This window comes from Lonchura striata, chromosome 5 (assembly GCF_046129695.1).
Source record: "Lonchura striata isolate bLonStr1 chromosome 5, bLonStr1.mat, whole genome shotgun sequence".
In the NCBI taxonomy this organism is placed as follows: domain Eukaryota; kingdom Metazoa; phylum Chordata; class Aves; order Passeriformes; family Estrildidae; genus Lonchura; species Lonchura striata.
In genome coordinates, this window is record NC_134607.1 from 24,703,291 (window position 1) to 24,724,540 (window position 21,250).

The 21,250-nt window shown below is 41.4% G+C and overlaps 1 protein-coding gene across 3 annotated transcripts in view; it reads right to left on the bottom strand.

The window, feature by feature from the left end:
* MRTFA (myocardin related transcription factor A) overlaps window positions 1-21,250 on the bottom strand; it is a 74,377-nt gene that overhangs the window by 7,758 nt on the left and 45,369 nt on the right. For all 3 annotated transcript variants that reach the window (XM_077783413.1, XM_031507180.2, XM_077783412.1), the window contains 5 exons: window positions 19,432-19,497; window positions 4,235-4,290; window positions 2,581-2,656; window positions 1,769-1,930; window positions 204-379 (listed from right to left, as the gene is read on the bottom strand). In XM_077783413.1, the coding sequence (XP_077639539.1) occupies window positions 204-379; window positions 1,769-1,930; window positions 2,581-2,656; window positions 4,235-4,290; window positions 19,432-19,497 (536 nt within the window). The remainder of the gene's footprint in view (window positions 1-203; window positions 380-1,768; window positions 1,931-2,580; window positions 2,657-4,234; window positions 4,291-19,431; window positions 19,498-21,250) is intronic.

The window sequence follows — 21,250 nt, forward strand, 5'->3', positions numbered from 1 at the left end:
CTGCTCGCTTCCCCACAAAGCACCATCATGAGATTTTGTGAATAACCAGAGGAGGATGTCACTGACACCACACGGAGCTAAGACCCCTTGTGAAATCTCACAGACTATACCTCTTAGGGAAGCCTTAGTCTCACTTTTTAGGCTTCTCTGCCACAAATCAACATGAAGCTCCAGGGCACTGCAGGAGGCCTCCACATTCTCACCTGAGCTAGTGATGTACCAGTGGTGCTCGGGAGAGGCTCACAAATCCGGGAGTCCATCGGCGATGGGACAGACCCTTGGGACTCATGGCTGGCTGGCTGTTCTGGGGAGAGGGCATCACTGCTGTCCTCATCAAAGGAGGAATTGTCTGCAACCTTTGGGTAGTTCACCTGTCCAACTAAAAACACAAACATCAATCATGGTCTGTAAAGTGGAATAAGAAATTACTTGGCTTGACACTAGATGTTTCACAAAGACAATGATGGCATGGAGAGAGCTGTGCTTAAAGCACCAGCTAAAAATGAGAGAACAGAGTCCAAACTGGATCAAGTTTAAGAGTTTACATGTGAACTGGAGTGAATAATTTCCCTGGCTTGCTAGCCAGGCAAGACCAGTGCGTGTAAGTAGCGATACTCAGGTCTGCCCAAACCCAGCTCTGTGGCATGACTTATTTCCACCAAAGAAGACTGGACAGTACAAGGTTGAATCATGGCTTTTTTGGTGTTCATCCTGTGTGGTGGAAAGCAGAATCTCTTGGATTCTTCTGTCTTGGAAGACAGAACCCCAAACTGTCCACTAGTCTTACAAACAATAAGGGCTGTGTACTAGTGATGGCCCTGGCAGCTATTAGCATTTCTGTCCATCTACATGCCCAGTAGATAAATTCACATGAGTTTACACTTGTAATGTACCAAAATTTTTTTAGACTACATTTTCTCAAATTAATCCTGCTAAGCAGAGAAATACTGTCATTTGCACCTCACCTAAAATCAAGAGGAATCCAGAAATGTATTTTGCTTTGTCAGAAGGAAGCCACATCTCTTATGCTTCAGTTCACAAGTTCACCCTTCCTCAACTACTTCTTGTTCAGTGAAACCAGGCTCTCTCACAACACTGTCCTCCTTTTTTATGGAAAGTATTCCATTTTACTCACAGTTGTGTCCCATTTGTCTTTACAGTAGCTGTGCATGTTTGAGGGGATGAATAACCACAGACACACAGACAGCTCAGTCTGGGGAGACAGGAAAGAGCACTGCTGAGGCAGCAGGAAGGCTATTCCTCAGCATTCCTTTCAGCCCTTGGAATGGCACTGGCATGATTTACATCTGTTCTGGTTTATTTTTAAAGGGGTTGAATCCTCTGAAGTTTTTGAGTTCACAGACATCTTTTGTTTCATCCCACCTGTTTATAGTCTGTCTCCCCTCCTGACCTAAGTCAGTGGGCTCTCCCTGATCAACATTGTTGACATGTCATACTGAGAGAGGGATTTTAAGGAGACAATCTAAGGAATACAATCTTCAACAGCCTTTCAAGTCTTTAGGGTATACAACTGCTTTCATATTAATCTGGAATGTCCACATTCCCTATAATTTAATGTCTCCATAGCATTATCTGGGCCAGAGGGAGATCTGCTTCTGTAAATACTTGGGCTGAAAGCCTGTGATTCTGGGCCAGGAAAATGAGACCAGCCATGAGATTGCACTCTCTTACACATGCAGGTGAATTGATAGGTAATCATAGCCACATGTGGGAAATGCCCTCCACAAAGATCCTCCTCTGACTTTACCAATAATAGCTTCCTTCAGGCTCGATTCTACAGGCAAGATGTTCTTCTCCACCAACTCCATGGGCCCTGGCCTCTGCGCTATCTTCTCATTGAGGTCATCTGCCAGTCTGGCTCTCTTCAGCTTCAGCTGCTTAGCCTGCAAGGAGGGTTCAGCTGAGGTCTCTGGGGGGAAGTAAATAAAATGGTATCAATCCAACAGTGGTCAACACATGCCCTTCAGCAGTATTTTAATGCTATTCAGAAAGGTAACTGTAGATAACAATAGGTAACTGCACAGAAAAATAGTTGATAGATAAAAATAGGTAACTATGCACTGCAAATATATAACAGATGTTATGTCTGAGATAACTACAGTAGCCCTTTTGACAAATTCACTGTTCTCAAACTGATGTCACCCAATTCTTGTTCATCTTTTCCCCTGGTTGTGCCCCAAGTTTGGTGCTCAGCAGCAGCATAGCACTCTCTCTCTGAAGCTGAGGTTTGTTATTAATCAGATCAAATCTGCTTCAATCCCTCTTAGGCATTTTACAGTGTCTTTCCTTAGCAGAAGAGCAGTCCATGGTCATTCTATTTCATTGTTGTTCAGTTATATAGAACTGCACAATTTGAATTCACACAACAGATTTTTCTGAGAATAATCTCTGAGTACACAGACCTCAATCCCTCTCAAGAAATCATGCAACAGGCATGATCTTCTGCCCGTTCCCAAGTGGAAGGCAGCTTTGGAGGTCAGAGGCAAAACAGAAAGCTGTTAAAAAGGTAGTTACGATAAAGTTTATTGTTGATGCTTTCATGTTCAGCACTTGCCATACCTTCCAGAATGTGCATCCTAACCAGCTCTGATCTCTCGGGCCGGGACCGGATTTTGCGTTTCAGATAGTCCTCTGTCTGCAGCAAAAACAGACAAGCAAGAACCACTTTCAGCTGATCAGACACAGGAGGGAATCTCAAACAGCACAATGAAAAGAATCAACCATCTTCAGCTGTTACTGAGATCTAAATAAGCACAAAATGAAGAAGGGACCTATCTCCTGTCCCAGTGCAGCCAGAGAATGAGCTTAATCTAAAGATGACCTATTGTAATCACCTCAGTCAATTGAGCAATGCTGTCCCACAGAACGGACACTGGGAAGGACTTACTCAGGAGCTGAAATCCTCTTTTCCCCTTGCATGCACCACCACTAACTTGTGTCAGGGAAACAACCATGGGATTTCTTTTTACGTGAAAGATAAATGCACTGATTCCACTGTTCACAGAAAATACTTTCATGTACTGCTGGCATTCAGGGCTGACTTGTGGTTTGGGCATACTCTTTAATTTGATTAAAGACATGTTATTTGTTAAGCTAAAGACCCCATGCAGTCTCTTGAGGGGCAGAATCTAAATGCTGTGACAAGGCTTTTTTCACTCCTAGAGCTGCTTTTTGCTCTGTTTTTGGAGAAAGTGCTATGGAGCAATATATAGAGATGACCCTGACAGGCTGAACATGTTACTCTTTATGCTGCCGAGGAATGGGAATTTGGAAGCAGCAGGTAATAGACTGGGGTAAGTACTGGACATTAGGATGGGCCTTTGAAGAAAAAAAGTCTTTAAGTCAGTCAGAAAACTGCACCATTGTGGTCAGCTGCCCACATAAAAATATTAACTTAGTAAGGTTTTAGGGAAAAAAAAGAGAACTAAGCAAAAGCCCTTTGGTCACTGGTCTTAATGCAAAGTCCCCTGTTGCAATCCTTCCACAGTTTAAATAGCCTCCCTTACAGTTCTTAATCACAGTTGTTATTTTTTTTACTTTTGTTGCTTTCACTTTTAAAACAAAACTTAGTCATAACAAGTTTCACTCCATTGTAGGCTAATCAGAAAAAAATATTCCCAGAGGCCTTTTGAGGAACAGAAATTACCAAGAAACTCCCCAGTCAGAAAAGGTGGCACATGAAGTATGATGCCTGGTTTCCTGTTTCTGTAGAGCCAGAAGTCTGTAATTTTGGCATCACGAGATTTTGGGGGGATCCTCTCTATTCAATTTTCAATTTTTCTAATCTTCTAAGCAAAAATGCGTGTGCAGGTAACAAAGAAACTTTCCTCAAAGGTGGAACTGAGCTCCACATGGTAAGAGCATTTAATAGCGTTTAAGGGCAAAACAAACACCATTAAAAAAAAAAAAGAAGACAAGTGCCTGGACAGTGGGGAAGAAGAGTATCAGCCACTTCCAGAAAGATGACTCTAGGGAAAATCCACACACCATTTTCAATGGGCTTTAGGCATAACTAGTTCACTGAGGGTTAACCAGCACCACATGCAAGCTGCAGAACACCCCATCTAATGCAATTCTGACTACAGAAAGCTGTGTTACATCCAGAATATGAACACTTCCCTTCTGCATCTCCTTAATAGCTACAGGATGCCCAAAACACAAGACATACTATTCCTGATTTTCCCAGAACACTAAAGATTATATTGCATCTTACCCTGGCACGCTCCAAACTCTTTCTTTGTTCATGAAATGCAGCTGGACTTTTCAGAGCTGTGAAGAGAAAAAGCATTTAGAAAATTAATCAAAATTATGGAAGTTCTCTCACTGCACAACCCTTCAGGCCAACTAAGTTAACAAACACACCACAGCAACTGCCTCCTGCATCTTCCAACACACTGAGGCAGATCTCCAGCTGGTACAAAGCAATGGGAAGTGCCATACTCCATCTGACAGCACAGGGGCACAGGAATTGATGTGAAATTTTTGTGGGCAACTGGAGAGTCTAACAAACGTCTACTAGTACACTCCTAGTTAAACTAATCACTGTTCCCAAAGTTGGGCCCAAGAACAAGATTCAAAAACAGCCCCCCAAAAAAGTTTTTAACAAACTTGAACAAAGAGTAAGATATCCAGGACCCTTGTGGGAATGGCTCTGAAACTTTGAAGAGGTCAAACTGTTAGAAGAATGAGGGACAATGCTAATGAAGTGTAAATCCCCTTTACTATCTTGTAATGTCAAAGGAAGCTGCAAGGCTTTCCTGAATCTGGACCTGTGTTTTGTACACATGCAAAGGACTGGCTGCAAACCCTGCAGGTCCACAGGACACATATACTGCTCCCTGTAAGAGGAGAACAGGGACGTTTAGAAAGAAAAGTACATCTGTCTATTGACAGAAAACCACAGCTTGAAGCATTAACTTCAGCTCTCCACAGAACTGACCTTCTCACCCCCTTGGGCCCTGTTTAAAACCAGAGCCAAAGTGGATCAGGTTTTAAGAAACTGATCCTCTGCTGTCCAGGACCACACTAACCCTGGAGGAATCTCTCGCTCTGCCTGGCTCCTCTGGAGCACACAAAGCTCACGTCTCACAGTAAAACCAGAGGGGTGGGGGGCTGATGGTGTCAGTAGCTCCTCACAGTTTCCCTGAAGCTGCAAGTAGCTTGTTTTTTTAAAAAAAATCACACAGTGGTTTGTATAAAGTAGCTGAACGGAGCATAATAATTTCTTTTGATATTTCTAAAATACTCATATCTTAAACTGTCTGAATTACCATCAGCTAAACAGAAAAGTTAAAGAACTTCAGCCTTAAAGATAAGTTGCACGTCTTTTGAAGACAGAAAACTAAGCTCGTAGAGTTAGGAACTCTGACATGTTGCATCTAGGTCCTGTGAAAAATAGTCTGCTGATATTATTTTTTATTTAAGACCAGTGATTAAGAATTTCTCAAATACAAGTTCATAATGAGGTCTTAAAATACTTAAAAAATAAAAACCCCTGCATACATGCACTGTAAGAAACTACTTCCAACACATCTGGAGCCTTCCACGCCCTTTCTTACAGAAACTTTTAAGACACATTCTGTGAAATATAGAGAGTCCATCTGATACCAAGATGATTTTTTGCCTTTTATATACCTTTTTTATCATTTTTATGAATTCTCAGTATTATTAGCACACCTACTTGTAATTCCTTAAGTCTGATAATTTAGCATTGTCCTAGTATTCTGTTAGGTCAGGAGACCAAACATCCTAAAGGCTTCGCAGCTGAAGGCCGGAAAGCCCTACACTATCTTGGGAAACCAAGGTCCTCCCTAGAACATATCCTGTAAACTAAAGGTTTGGCCCATCCAGGGGGGAATTCCTCAGATGGGGGAATATCACACCATTCATCCAGGCCTCCCACTGGGGCATCCTTGTTAGATATACTAATTTGTAAGGTCTATAAGTTGTATACGCTATCTATGGCATGTATAAATTGCAACACACCCCACCTCAGTGAAGTGGTGCACTATAAGGATCCTTATTAAAATACTGAGGTGAAAAACCCTTATCCTTTATCCATATCTGGCTCTCAAGTTTTTAAGACTAGGGAAAGGCATCACTTCTAGGTTCACTTCAGTGGGGTAAGAAGTAGAATTCGGTGCACACGGCAGGAATTCCAAACATGCCAGCCATCATTGATGGGGTTTGGACTACAGACATGAATGAAGAATAATTTGTAGAATAAATTAACAATAACTGAAAACCACAGTGAGTGTGTATATAGACCCCTACAACAATGGGGCAAATATAGTTCCTGCTCAGATTAGTTGCATAAATCTGGTTACAGAGAGAAATCACCAGAGAAAGTTACCCAAGCTGTGAAATTAACTTTGAGATAAACCAGAGATATGGTAGGGATACTGTTTTGCAATAACTACAAAAATAAGGTAAAAAACTTCCCCATCTAGCTGAGGCACTAACAAGGCCTCAGCTGATGCCTGCAATGAGGTGTCCTGGGCAGCCTGACCATGGCACTTCAATGAAGGGCAAGGAACAAACAACACTCTTTTCAAGCTGAGTGAGCTGCTTGTGAATACGCATGTGCTTGAACCTGAACATGCTTTCCTTTCATTGTGGGCATCTCACACAAAAGCAAAATAAAAGCTCAGGTCCACTTGGGCAAAGATAGCAAGCAACATTTAAATCTGTATAAATATCTACCCTGGAGGCAAGCGAAGCAGAATTCATCTTGAATCTTCAAAAGCTCTCTACCACAATGTGCAGACACAGCAGTAATTCTTTACTCTCCCTTCCCGCCTACCTCTGCTGTCAGTATGAGGCAGCAGATGAACTTTAAGTGACATTTCCCTCACCACAGCTAATGGTCAGAAAAGTCAACTGCAGGAGTTCAGCTGGTGTCACAGGTAGTCCAGGAAAACTCTTGCATACAGAAGAACAAAGCAAGAAAAGACTCCCTGAGTAGGAAAAAAGAAAAACATGTATGCATTTAATAGTAAGTAACACAGAGCTGCTACAGAATAGTCTTGTAAAGAACACTTTCAGTCTCTCATGACTAGTCCTCTGGAAACGTGCACTGGGATGTAGCTCATGTTGGACTGGCAACATGACAGAGGACTTCATATCTGACCTCTGAAAATGTCAAGAGGGCACAAATCCTTCACTGCTTCCCTCAGCAATCTAGGATGAGGTTGATATGTCAGAACAGGGTGTCTATTGTAAAATCATACTCCATTTGAAGTTAACTAATCCTTGCGCATTTTTTGGCTTTGAAATGACTACTTAGCCCAGAGCTGTGGAGCAACTCTGTTAACTTTACTACAGCAAATAAAAAAAAAGGAAAAATAATCCTATGAAGAACTCAGAAGCAATAAGGCTCTGGGTGAACTCTAAAGGAGACCCTAAAATATGCAGATATGCCCCTTTTCCAGCTCCTACCACTGCCCTTCTCAGCCACTTAGCACTGATCCCTGCAAAACTGTTCCTGTGCCTCATAACCCATCTGGCTCGTTCACCAGAGCGCTGCTTCATCCATTCCACTCAAAACTATCCAAACGGATAAAGCTGTACCGTTCTCAGCCATATCAGCTGTGGTGGCTTGTTCTGGCAGTGTATGTGAATAAGTGGCTGAGCTGGTGGAGCAGAACCTGTGCAAACCAGGGGGTGTGGGGCAGCATCCCCACTCTGTCCACAGCCCTTAGGACCTGAAGTATCAGATACAACCACAGAGGGTTAGGGATGAGGAAACTCCAATCATCTGATGCTTTCTGACTGCTCAGCCTGCATAAAATACACTAAACTATTCCTTACAGTAGTTTGTCTAACCTGTTCTTGGAGACCTCTGATGAAAAAATGTAATATTATTGCAGAGAAATTATCCCACTACACAAATGTTTTTACTATTTAAAAACCTTTCTGAATGTCTAACTTATATTTCCCTTCCTACAATTTATACTCTTTGTTCTCCACCTTACCTGCATACATTACAGAGAATGATTTATTTTCTTCCTCTTTGCATCTATCCCTTTTGAAAGCTTTGGTTCTCCTACAATCTTCTGATATACAAAATTACCAAAGCCAGTTCCCTTGTAGTAACATTATCCAGACCTTTGCTTATTTAGTCTCTTTTGGACTCCTTCCATTTAAGGTGCATTTTTGTTGAAGCCTAGGGTCCAGAACTGGGTACATATTCCAGCCTAGGCTTTACTGGCTGTTATAGAGTTAAATGATTATTCAGTAACACTCCTCAGCCACATGTCCCAGCCAGTTTGCCTTGTTTGTGTCCATAAAACAAACAACGTTCACTTGTGCTTGTCTCAAAATCCACTAAAGGTCTCCAATCCTCTTCTGCAGAGCTGGTACCAAGCCAGCCACTCTTCATCTTCAATTCAAGCCACTGACTAGGTGTTACAAAATGTAGACATTCTACCTTTTTCTTTCATTTTATTCTACAGTTGTTGGCTTCTCCAAACGTTGAGTCCCAGTCCCATCCTACTCCTATCCTACTAACCTGGAGCTTAATAAACACACAGACTGCTCCTTTGTTTATATCAAATCACTCAAAATACTGAATCGTGTCAAACACTGATTTTCTCCCTTCCCATCCCACCCAACAACTCTGCTCAACTTAACCTCCCAGTCTGACACCAAGCCTTTATTCCAATCCTGTTCACTCACAAGTTGCATAAGCAGCTTCAAGCAGTCCCAGCTTGCTTCCAAAAACATCAGGAAAGGCTGTTTCAAGAACCTTACTAAACCCAAGAAGTGCAAAAACATATTTAATACCCTGAATTCCCTGGGAAACATTTCAACAAATATTTAGTCTGCTGGTAGATCCAGGTTCAGTAATGATCTCTTTTTCCCCACTTTTCCATGTCCCACGTGTTTCTGCCTTGCCGCTGATGGAGAATTGGAGAATTGTACTGCATGGAGAGCTCCACTATGGAATTGTTGCCATGAATTATCTCCCACACCTCTCCATGGCACTTGACCTTCTCCAAACTTAACCCGAATCCTTCATCTAACTGTCCAGCTACCTTTGAGTGAGCCCTGATGAGAACAGAGTGCTGCCAGGGGAAAAAAAACCACCAAGCTTGCCAAACTACAACAGTAGTATGAGCTGTTGGGTTTTTGTTTTCCACTGTATGCAGAAAAGCAGTAGTTGACAATGCATAAGTAACTTCTGCAACGCCCAATTTCAGTTAGGTTACCTCCTGCATGTCTTTTGATTTTATTTCTACATGACATGTACATAGCATTTTCAACCTCAGTAAGCTGCAGTTCCACTTTCTGCCCTTGTTCCTGTACCTAGGTCTGGGACAAAGCATGTCAGCCCTTGGTTATGCTGACAATATCATCTGTGGACTCTGCTCACAGTTGTTTTTCTTGAAAGAGTTATTTTAACCTGGATTGGTATGCTGGTTTACAGCACAGCTCTACAAATGATAGTGTCAGCAAAGCTGAGCACAACTGCCCTGCAAAGTCAGAAATGAGAGGCTGAGTTTAAGGCCAGCACTGTAGCAGGAGCCCCATCCTGCTGAACCATGCCCCCCACATCTTCAAATTGCCCCATCTACCACAGGAAAACAGCCTGGTATTACAAATGGCCCAACAAGCACTAAAAAAGGCTCAGGGATAGATGGGACAATAGCATCACCAATGGGGCTTGGGACAGCACAGTCCAGCAGGTGATCTCCACTGAGCTGTTCACTCTTTTGTTGCACTTGGACAACTGTGCCAGTTTGTAACATCTACTGTCAGGAGGATGAGTTTAACCCCTCACCTTTAGACGACTGACAGGACTTGATTTTCCTCATTGTTTCCAGTTTCCAGGCTGGCTAGCAAGGATCTCACAAAATTCCTACCACAAGCATCCTATTTCTTTAGTCTCTCTGCTGCCTGTTGTGGAGCATTTTGAGGCTTCATCCTCGGAATTCCTGAAGCATTAGCATCTTTGTGGCCACACCCTCATCTACCATGAGAAACCTCCCTGCACATCAATGATGCAACTGTTCTGTGCCTCCACCCTGCTTTAAAAATGTTGTAGCTGTACACTGCAACTGCGTTCTTGCATCTGACTCTCAAAACCAGGCAACAGCACACAAGACCGTCTACATTAACCCACACTTTTCCATACAAATCCCAGAAATGAAAGTTGCTAATCTTCACACAAAGCAATGTATTAATTCCTATGAAACAGAGTGAAAAACTGCAATGACTGAGTTCAGTGTTCCCCCAGTCCAAGCCACATTTTGCAGATGGCAAAGTGCAAATGAATCACATAACCACAGAATAGTTTGGCTTGGAAGAAACCGTAAAGATCATGTAGTCCCAACCCCCCTGCTATGGTTGCAGGGACATCTTCCACTAGACCAGATTGCTCAAAGTCCCATCCAGCCAGGCCTTGAGACACTGCTGCAAGGCATCAAACTGGCACTGCTATAAACAACAGACTGAGTCAAGAATCAGGAATCAAACCCAAATCTTCAACATAACAGCAGAGACAAAAAGCTGGGCAAAATAGCCCAAACATTTCTGTTCAGGGTTTACCCCACAGTGTACAAAATCAGATTTTAGCCATGCAAAGATATTCGTATGCAGACCTCTGAGTTCCTGTTACCGAGCATGAGAAATAAGTGGAATCAGAATCACACTAAGACACTCTAAGAATGAAACACAGCAGAAGAGGACTGACCCAACTGCTGAGAAAAAGAGGTCAAAATACCCATGCACCCTGCATTTGCTTATACAGCTGACAGAAGACACTGAGGTTTGCACAGAACAAAACAGAGGGAAGAAAGGCAAAAGATCTGCACAGATACTCATAGCTCAAGTATCTTGTGGGAAGCAGAGGCTGCAAAGCCTTCTGTAACCAGTAAATCACTACTCGAGGCTATCAGACTTGTATGCTGACAGATGAGCTTTCCTTGGCCATAGTATCTAGCTCATCATAGACAACAATGTGATATTTGAACTGCAAACCAGTTGATAACACACAATGTAGAAAGGCTACAGCTAAATAGAGAATACTGAGTCAAATACTTTGCTCTTCAGTTAGACCCATTCCTAAGGGAAAGGAAAAGCCTTCCTTTGCTATGACAAAGAGAAGCTTATGTCATATCCAAACCCAAATTCAGACAGGCTGATTTAATTCAGAATGGCAGAAGGCCTTCTGCTGCAGCTATTCACCCCTGCTCTTAATCAAATTCTGGTTTCTCTCTCTTGTTTACTATGCTTTCGTAAAAAGATGAGATAAAGTGCTGCAAATAGGCTCGATGACTTCCTCCGTTGGTTGAGGGTGGGGCTCCCACCCATGGGATTTGCTAAGAGACACAGAACTTGATCCACAGAGCAAGGCAGTAGCACTTTCTTCCTCCCCTCATCTTCATCACACTTTCTAAAAGCATTTCTCACAGCAAGGAAGAAAGAGGTATTAAAAAACTTGGTCACATGTACAGAAGGGTTTGTCATCTTGCTAGTGGGGTAGTGTCAAAGAGCTGCTGCTGTGTGTTGCAGAAATATGAAAAGGGGCTGGAGAATACACAGCTGAGAGAAGAGAGATCTCCATCAGCATCCTTTTCTCCATTTGCAGCTCTGGGGAGTTTCTCATTGAGGACACAGAACTGATCAGAATTCTTGATACCCTACCCCAACACCAGTAAATGACCTTGGATTAAGGCTAAAATATGAGTATCAAGTTAAGGTAGGAAAAGAAGCCACAACTGGCTTCTGGTAAATCTTGATTATTCAAATCCCAAAATACATACATTCAGAAAATTAAAAATTAAGACTGTCATAAAGAAGTCAGTGCAAATATGTTTATGAAGATAAGAAACATATCTCTGGCATTCAAACAAAGGCAGCTTGCCCTTCAGTGACATTCTTCAATGAGGATGTTATTGTGATTGAAGGATTATGAGTGCTCCTAGTCCCAAACAGATGAAAGGCTGCAGAAAGACTCCTTCCCATGTTGCTGCTGTTGCCAGCACTGCCAAAGCACAGCATTACAGATACAGTGCTGCAGCTTCACTGAGTCTTCCCCACTGCCCAGCTTTTCCAGTCAACAGAGACACACACAGAAAACGGCAGCCAAATTAAGTCCCTGTTAGCAGATTGGTGAGCCCCAGGCTGCTGTGGAAGCCAGAGCTGAGGTCCTGCCTCCCTGACACCTGCCTCAGAGAGCCAGCCCTTCTCCTGGGTCAGCATTCTGAACCTGCACGGCATACCAGTTCACGCAGCTGTTTTCCCCAGGAAGAGCTGCTTTCCAGCTCCCTGCATTGGGCTTGCTCTGGCTGCTGAAGCACACAGGCAGGGGGAACTGTGGTACCCTGCCTCAGCTCACTCACCATGGAGGCACTCACCAGCTGAGCTGCTTCCAACGCCTGCACCAGGCACTGCTCCAAAGCCCACTTTCAGCAAGACTGTCAGTAACTTTAGTACAGCAGTATCCCACTGATGATGCAGCTGAAAAGCCTAAAGGTTTGTCACAGTAAACATGAAATTACTGGCAGAAAGGACAAAGATTTTTCCAAGGCCCAACACTGAGTTAATTTAAAATCTAACATATGTGCAATTTCTCAGAAAGTTCATCCTCTTTAGAAGCAAAATAGAAATTGTCACCCATGGTAACAGTTATCAGATCTGTGAATGACTATGGCTACGGCTTTGTGTCAAAAAACATTTACAGCAAATACAAATAATGTATAATCTGCTCCATCCATCACCATTAACTTGTGGCATTCAAAAGACACTACCTAAATCCTGAAATAAAAAAAGGCAAAGCTTCATTACAATCAGGATTATACCACCTCTAATCTGGAAAGGAAAAGGGAGACAAGGAACTTGTATAAGGAACCCTTTAATCCATGAATTTGTAGATCAGATTTCATGCCTGTTTCTTGCATGGATAATTGGCCTTTTCATAATCTTCTGATAACGTTCCAGAGTGCCCAGGGTGAGAAAGGTAGGGGGTCACAAAAAGGAGAGACCATTCTCAGACAACAAGTAAGAATGAAGCCAAGACAACTGTGGGAACACAAAGGGAAAAAACTGTATTGCCTATCAGACTTTATTCCCCTGAACTATTACATTTCTCTTGCAACTGGCAGAGTTAAATTTTTTATCATGGCAGGGATCAAGGACCAAATGCAGCCTATCAAACACCTGAGTATGGTCTTCCTTCTACAGCTTCAGAAAGGGCAAACAGCACATTTCCATCATAACACAATGAACTTTATTACTCCAATCATGCCTTATTAATCACAGATCATATAAACACACGGAAAACACGCTCAGACAGCTATCTAAAAATACAAGCAAAGCAAATGCAGTTATTAGTCCTCTGACAATGAGACTCTCAGCTTAAATGTACAGACAGCCTTCTACACACAAAGCCTGAAGGCTTTGAATTTGTGCTCCAAGAAAAATTATCAAAGTTAAATAACCACCAAATAATTCCTGGGAGACAAGTTAGAGGTATACTATCAAATTAAAATAAAACCAGTTACAGATTTCTATGCAACACACCAAAAAGAGAAAAAATGTAGAGGACAGCTGCAAGAGTCCTCTACATTCCCCCCCACCCCTATTTTTCCCTATTTTTTCTCCTTGCTTAGTGTTCTAGTCTTACTCTCAGAGCATGATATTGTATATATTAAAAGTATAGCTACAGCTTTATTTACAGTCCACATATATGTTTTTAACTCCTTGTCCTAAACAAAATTACAATTCCAGCTTAAAAGCATGAAAGAGAAGCAGCTGCCAATGCACAGAACAGCAGACCTAAAATGGCAGGGAAGTGAAAATTTGTATTTTTGCTTTATTACTATAAATACATTCCATAAAACTGCAGGAATGTCACTACAAAGATCTGGTATGTAAAGCGGTGAGAGAATGACGGGGACACGTTACGTAGCAGGAAGAGATATTTCAGGGTGTTAAAGCAATGGGTTTAGCTGCAGCTCTAATAGAACACACTACAACCTTGAAATGTCGGCTGTGTAGCCACACTACAACAATTCCAAGTCAGTCGAACTCCACGCAGGCATAGCTGTTCATCTATCCTGGCCCTTATGTAGAGGACAAAATATATCTGAGGCATGAAGAATTGCCCCTGAAGTCACCAGCATGATGGCAGAACAGCTTGTACCATGAAAAATACTGCACCTGCAGGTTACTGTCACGTTCCAACAGTTTGCTGCCTCTTCTTTCTCTGACCAACACAGAAAGATGCTCCAACTTCACAGTTAACAGTTAAACAATTTATAAAACTTTTTTTTGCTTTTGTTTTGTTTCTGTTATTTAGTATGTTTTACTGTAGCTATTGTATGTAACAGGAACCAAAGGTTGATAGGTCTCCTCCAATTAGCATACACACACTAAATCGACAAAAATCACAATAAGCAATAAGAATAAATAAGAAAATAGGAACATTAATATTAATTATAGAGCCATGCAGCAATAAAGCTAGAAGTGCATAATTTTTAAATATTTAAATTTTTTTTTTTTCTAAACTGAGAAGCTGTTAGACTATCAGGTAAAGGCTAAAGCAGAAAAAGCATTTTTAGCTACCCTACACAAACACAAGTGTGGATGTATGGCCAAATCTTGGGGTTGAGATATTGAGGTCTAGAGACATGATTTAACCTTAGAAACTCACATGTGGCAAGCAGTCTGCTTCCCAAATTCAGTATCTCAAAGATCCTTAGGTTTGTGTGATGGTATCTGTGCTGGATGCAGAAGACCAGTTACTACAAACTTCATCTAGATGATGACCAACACTGACATGCCAAAGCATCACCTGTGTTCTGCACTCTTAAATCGCCAGCTGTCTCCAGTAAATACCAATTCCTTCAAAGTTCATTCCAAGCAATGTCTCACAGACTCCCAAAAAAGCAAATACTGCATTTTAGTTTTATAACAAACATTACATTTTGTCCACAAATCCCACTGCTAATAAAAAATGCAGCAAGTGACATGAAAGGCCTAATGAGATGATAATCATTAGACTGCCTGCTGTATTAGTCATTCTAATCATGTGACATGTTGTAATTGAACCTTGGTAAGCTCCCCTCATGGAGTCTGAGGATAAAATACACTCTTGTACTCTGAAATAAGCTCGAGAATCCAGCAGGCTACACATCCCAGCAAAAACTGCATCAGAATGTTGGTAGCACAGAACCTAGGGCATGGAAACACCTCAGCACCTGTTAAAGCAGTCCCATTATAATTTCCAAGCACAAATTCCATCTTCTTTGGATCTACAGTGTTCTGCATCCCAGAACACAAACATACAGAGGAGTTGGATGTGGGCACAAAAACTGGCAAACATCAGATATACTGAAGTGAAAAAGAAGCTCCTGGAAATTCTCAGCCTGTACAGCATTCTCCTTCTAGCTTCCAGTGCAGGTGATGCCCTTTTCAAAGGACACTTGTGCCATTTTTCAGAGACTCACACAGCACTATTAAAGAGAAACACAAGGCACATTCCCAGAAATGATCTACTTCTGCTTTGCCTGCTTGGATAGATGTGATGGTCAAAACAGCTTTCCTGCAGGATTGTGCCATATGACAACCTTGCATTCTTGCCTGTGTTTAGTGTTTGCAGCCAGAAGCCAAAGATCACAATCCTAATGGATAAAACAAACGGCATGTAAAGTTTTAAATCTTGTAAAAGAGAAAAAGAGCCATATATTTTGCATAACAGAGTATTGCTACATTTGCCAAATGTCTTTCCCCTAAAACTTTTTGCTGTTTTAGTTGAAGATATTTTCCACATAACTTTCTACTCATTTGTGCATTAGCTACTGTTTTAAACACTGTCTGCAAGACTGAAAAATGGAGTGTTTAATATTCCCCAAAAAAACCTTACAATAGCCATAACCTTTAAATTTGACACTAAAATGACAGCACCTGACTGTTCTACAGCACAACAGAGTTCAAAGAGTTGAGCACAGAGAGCAGATTTTGTATAACTTGTATTCTGTGAGGACATGATGAAAATCATCTCTCAGCTACAAAAAAATGCAAATAATAAAAAGGCTTGTCTATTTTCACTGTTAAAAAATAGACCAAAACCTGAATAAATATAAAAATCCAGCTTTCCTTTTTTCAAGATAAAATCATTCTAACTCAGATCACAGATATACCAACTGCAGGTGAAGACTTGCTTCCCACCATTTTTTCTAAGGGCAATTGAAACTTTTAATCTTGAACTAATGAATCCTGCTACTAGTAAAAGATTACACAAAGTGGTAACAGAAAGCAAGAAGAATTAATGAAGCACAAAACACAATTATTTTGAATCCTCTTTCACTGCCTATAAATGTTTTATTTCTTACTACAATACACTAATCTTTCAGTGGAGCAAAGACCCACTGTAGGTGGCTGGTGGGTTGGGAAGGTTAAATGAGATTAAGTGTACTTGGTAAAAAAATGTTGAAACATTTATCTTTCCACTCTACCATATAAACAAAATTCCACATGGGACAAAATAAGCAATTCACAGTTCTGTTATGAACAAGCACAGCAGGAGTAGCATAACTCTCACTCTTACTTTAAGGTGACACAAGGTGTCATCTCCCACTCCTCATATTTAAAGTGTCCAAAAACCTTGTGTTGATAGAAGCCTGCAATGAAATTTCACTTTTAGGGCACCAATTTGCAAAATAAATCTTATGTGGGGTTTAGATTCAGTCAAGAGAACCAAAGGTATCAATGGGAGTTTGCACAGTACCATAGCTTGTAATGTAGAACACAACCTTTCACTTCTCCCACACTTGCCTCAGGGATTTTTCCATGGCTGTTTGCCTCAAGATATACAGGAACTGATATGTATCACAGGCTAATCCAAAGGAACATGTAGGAAAGCACAGTAAGACCAAAACAGAAACAAAGTCGATGCTGAGGAAGTGCCATCCCCACTCTGGACGTGAAGGTAACAGACAAGCTGTAGTCTGGTCCCATGGGCTGAATGCATATTAGCTCTAGGCTCTAGGCTCTCAAACTTCATTTTATGGCACAAAGCAAGGCACAGCAGGCAGGTGCAATCAGGGGCTTTACTTCAAAAACACATTCCTGATACAAACTGTAATGCAGATAGAACTGCAACCATCACAGTTCTTTCAAGAGTGTTAAGACTCTCCAGATGGAAAATAAAAGAAAGAAAAGAAGCCAACCAGCATCTGACATGGAAACAGCACTCCAGCTCTTTTAGTTCAGCACCAAAGCATCCTCTGGATTCCAACTTTCATACTTTTGTTGAATCATCATGAAGGACCATGTGGGCTTGGTTCTTGGCTAACAAACTTGAGAGGGACACAAAAGATCAGCACAGCCATGTCCAGTAGCAGATGACAGCAGAACAAGATAAAGTACCTCAATGTTTTCACAGACAAGAGGTACAGGCCAGAGAAGAAAGGAAGAAAGAATACAGGATACTTGCATATTCCCAGCCGTGAAAAAAAGTCTGTTCTGGAACTCCAGAAAGTAGATGTAGAGTTGTTGTGGTGCTGAGATGCTTTCTGAAGGAACACAGTCCCAAGTCATCCTCTGTACTTCTCAGGTTAAAAATGGGAATTTTTTTTTTCTTTACATATCACAATTTATCTCACATCTGATCTTCTCTTCAAAAATTGCCCAGACAAATTACATTTTAAGCATTTCCCTACGCGTGGTTATTTCCAGCTGGCAGGTATGGGTAAATGATACCATTACTTGGGAGAAACTAATTTCAAATCATGTTTAGAACAGATGTGTTAAAGTGGGTTTTCTCCACTGCAGAAAGGACCTTTTCATGTGTTGCCAATATTTTCACAAAGTGCTTTTCTTTGGTCCATCACAAAACTCACATGTAAGAGATAAAAATGAAGCAATTAAGGGCACAAATCTGCAAAGACTAGTAATTTAGACTATGTTTTAAATAAATTTAAGACTCACTAATTATTCTGGGTGCCTTACTTGAATTACTTGCAAGGGCCTCATTTTCAAAAGGCCTGTAAAACAGACCCCTCTCAGGAATCACAAGTTTGGCCAGGCACACTTTGAAGAAAGCCAGTACTGAACACAAGTTAATAAAGTATTTGCATACATATCCACCTAAAGCAGGACACCACAAAGAAGTCAGGAACACCTTCTTCTGAGAAGCATTAGTGAAAAGGCAGTCACTGGGACACTAGTCTTTCATCCAAAAGCAAGTAAGTGTATTCTGTAGAGGCTCGTATACAAGCTCCGCAGATTAAAAAACAGACAACAGGTATGATATATCCAGACAGGACAATCTTTTCTTTCTGCTTTGGTAACACAATTTTAAGCAGGGGTCCCAGAAACCTCTTAAAGAACATTACTGTCATTCTGCAAGCCTCTTCAGCTGACAGAGTGCTGCTGTCAAGTTCTGTTCATTCAGTCAGAGAGCTGACAGTCTAACCTTCAGCCCTCAGCAAAGTCTAATTCACAGCACTGTGTCATATTACAGTGTGCACCCAAGAAACAGAAGAAATGAGAAAATCCTCATTACTATACCATCTTCAAGTAAAGCTTCTGAAACAAGGCAGCAGGAAAGCTTTTGAAAGAAGAAAATACATATCTGATCCACTGCATTTTACTACAGCTGTTGCGTGAAACTGAGAGGACCTCAAAAATAACACATTTGCTGTGTGGTCTTGCTTCAAACTGCTACCTATAAGTCATCTAGTTCAGAGGTACCAAAGCATGACAAAACTATTTGTAAGACACCTTTTTTGCATTTTTGGGGGAAGGAGGGGAGCAAAACAGAAAAATACCTTCTCCAATGCTAATCTGACACTGAAAGCTTGGCTTTAGGGTAGAGCCTCTGTGTTTACCCAGAAAAGTACACGTTCTCTGCCTGCACAGATTTTGCCTTTCCCTGCAAGAAGGGCAATGGCTGATGCCCATAGGGCTCATTCTATCTGGTTTATAGCTAGAAACATAAAAGAGGGTCCCTTGTTGGTTAACATCTTGTACACCATGCCTGGTTTTGCTCAGTTTATGGAATATGTACACACAAAGTTGCAAGTGCCTCAGAGGTCTGGGGAGTTGCCACACTGTAACAACAGAAACTGCAGAGGCAGGAAGCCTGTTACAAGAGTGATTACCGGCATGGGTTAAGTATATAAGGCACATCTAACATGTTCTCCAGAAGATTGTGCACTGAGATGAAACACAAGCCTTGTTTTGCAGTACAGTGACACTTGCAGCCATTGCTCTCTTCCTCAGTATCAGAGGTGGCACCAACACTTCAGAAGGACCAGGCTGGGTGGGACAGGGTGGGGCTCTCACACACGATGTGTTCCATGCAGAAGCAGAGAACCTGACCTTTCGAATCATATGGGAAACCATTCTCCACCAAAAAACATGCATAAAACCACCAGGGCAAAGAATTGAAGTGGTACTTACGCGGCATGATCCCTTGGCTCACCAACTCCTCCCGCGTGCGTCGCTGCTGGAGCTTCAACTGCAGCACTGCACGACAGCAGAGAGAAGGGAAAGAAGGAAACCCATCAGTGCAAGAAACAACTGAAGAGACATTTTCAAATGCATCTTGTTTTCTTCTTTGGATGCCAAGGCACTGGTGAGCAACAGAAGGAAAATACCCCCCCTCCCACCCTGCTGCCCTGCCCTGCTGCAATTGCAGAAGTGGCCCCCAGCAGTCAGGTTTCCGTAGGCTGCTGCAGCCAGGGGGAGAGGAAGTTGCGCAGGGTCTTGGCAGGGTGATAAAAATCCACAAACCAGGCCTGTTTCTCAGTTCTTTCTAGAGCACCAACTGCGTTCCAAACCATTAATATTAAAAAACAAACAAAGAGAAACACCAGCTGACAGTCCTCCAATAAACACAGAGTGACACCCCAGCTGCTAATGACTCCTGAAAACTCTAATTACTATGTGCAGATTAAACGATATGTCAAAACTGTTGGTCGTTACTCTAAATTACAAGGCTGATTTCCTTCCTCAGATCGGAAATTCACCTTCAGAAATGTCTTGTGAAAGTGAAATTCCACGGATACATCTAGAAGTGTCCTACTACAAAAGGAATCCCCTTATCACTAGAATTTTTCCTATTTATTTTAGCATAACAGAACATATTAATGACCTGTGTGAAATGCAGTTGGCTGGGTTTTTTTTTAGTGCAAATCCCTGGAATAGTAATAAATTCAACATTTAGATTATAACAGCAGCTTCCCTTTAAACTATACAATCAAAGCAACATTCTAGATTGTTCTTACAGTCAGACACCTTCCATATGAAAGCAACCTTTCAAAATTGAAGAAAAAATTCATGTGAATGTGTAGTCACACATGTCTCAAAATAGGACAACCTGAGTATCACTGAATCCTATTTGCAATCAAGCCCAAACTCCTAAGCAGGCTCAACATAAAATATTATAAAATGAATGGCAATGCATCTCATCTCCCCTGTTTTAATTTGAATTTCTCTTATGCCTTTTTTATAGTCCACATAATGAAAGTCCATACAAATGTAGTGGAACCACTAAACAGCAAAACTGCTCTACAATCTAACTATACAATCTCATTATAACCCTTATGTCTCCTTTCTTAAGTACTTTGTTTGTCCAGTACATTAATTTCATACATTATATCAAAATTCATATTGTACACTCCCTAAAGTAGAGATCAAAAAATTTAAGAAAATGGTATTTTTTCTACTACAGACATCATCACATTTTACCTGTTTCTTTCAACCTTCTATCTGCAGTTTGCATTTGATTAAGATACATCATTCAATATGGGTACTGGCCTTCATATGTATAAAAACAGAGAACCATCCCTTCCTTTCTATGGTTGATTCCGTAGCACCTAATCATCCTCACTTGAATCACACTTCATTTTCTTCTTGGATTTTTCTAGCTTCCATATCCATTGACTCTTGATGTACCTTTCTCTGAAACTGTTCATGCAGTGAGACGAGTACCTCCTACCAGTGGAAATACCTCTGTGCACACAGTGTGCAAACAAGTTACCTCTCTTCTGTTTCTCAAGACAAACTATGATTTCTTAATATATGCATTCTGAGCAGGAAACTACTTTCTTTTAGTACATGGAAGTGAGAGAGGGGAGGAGGATGTACAGAGCACCATGGTAATGCTGTGTGGGATCAGCCAAGAGCCAGAAGGAGGAGGAGGGAACAGACAGGGGAAGGAACAGGCCCTTCATTTGGCTGTGAAACTGCAAACAGAAGTGGTAGTTCCAGACTCTTC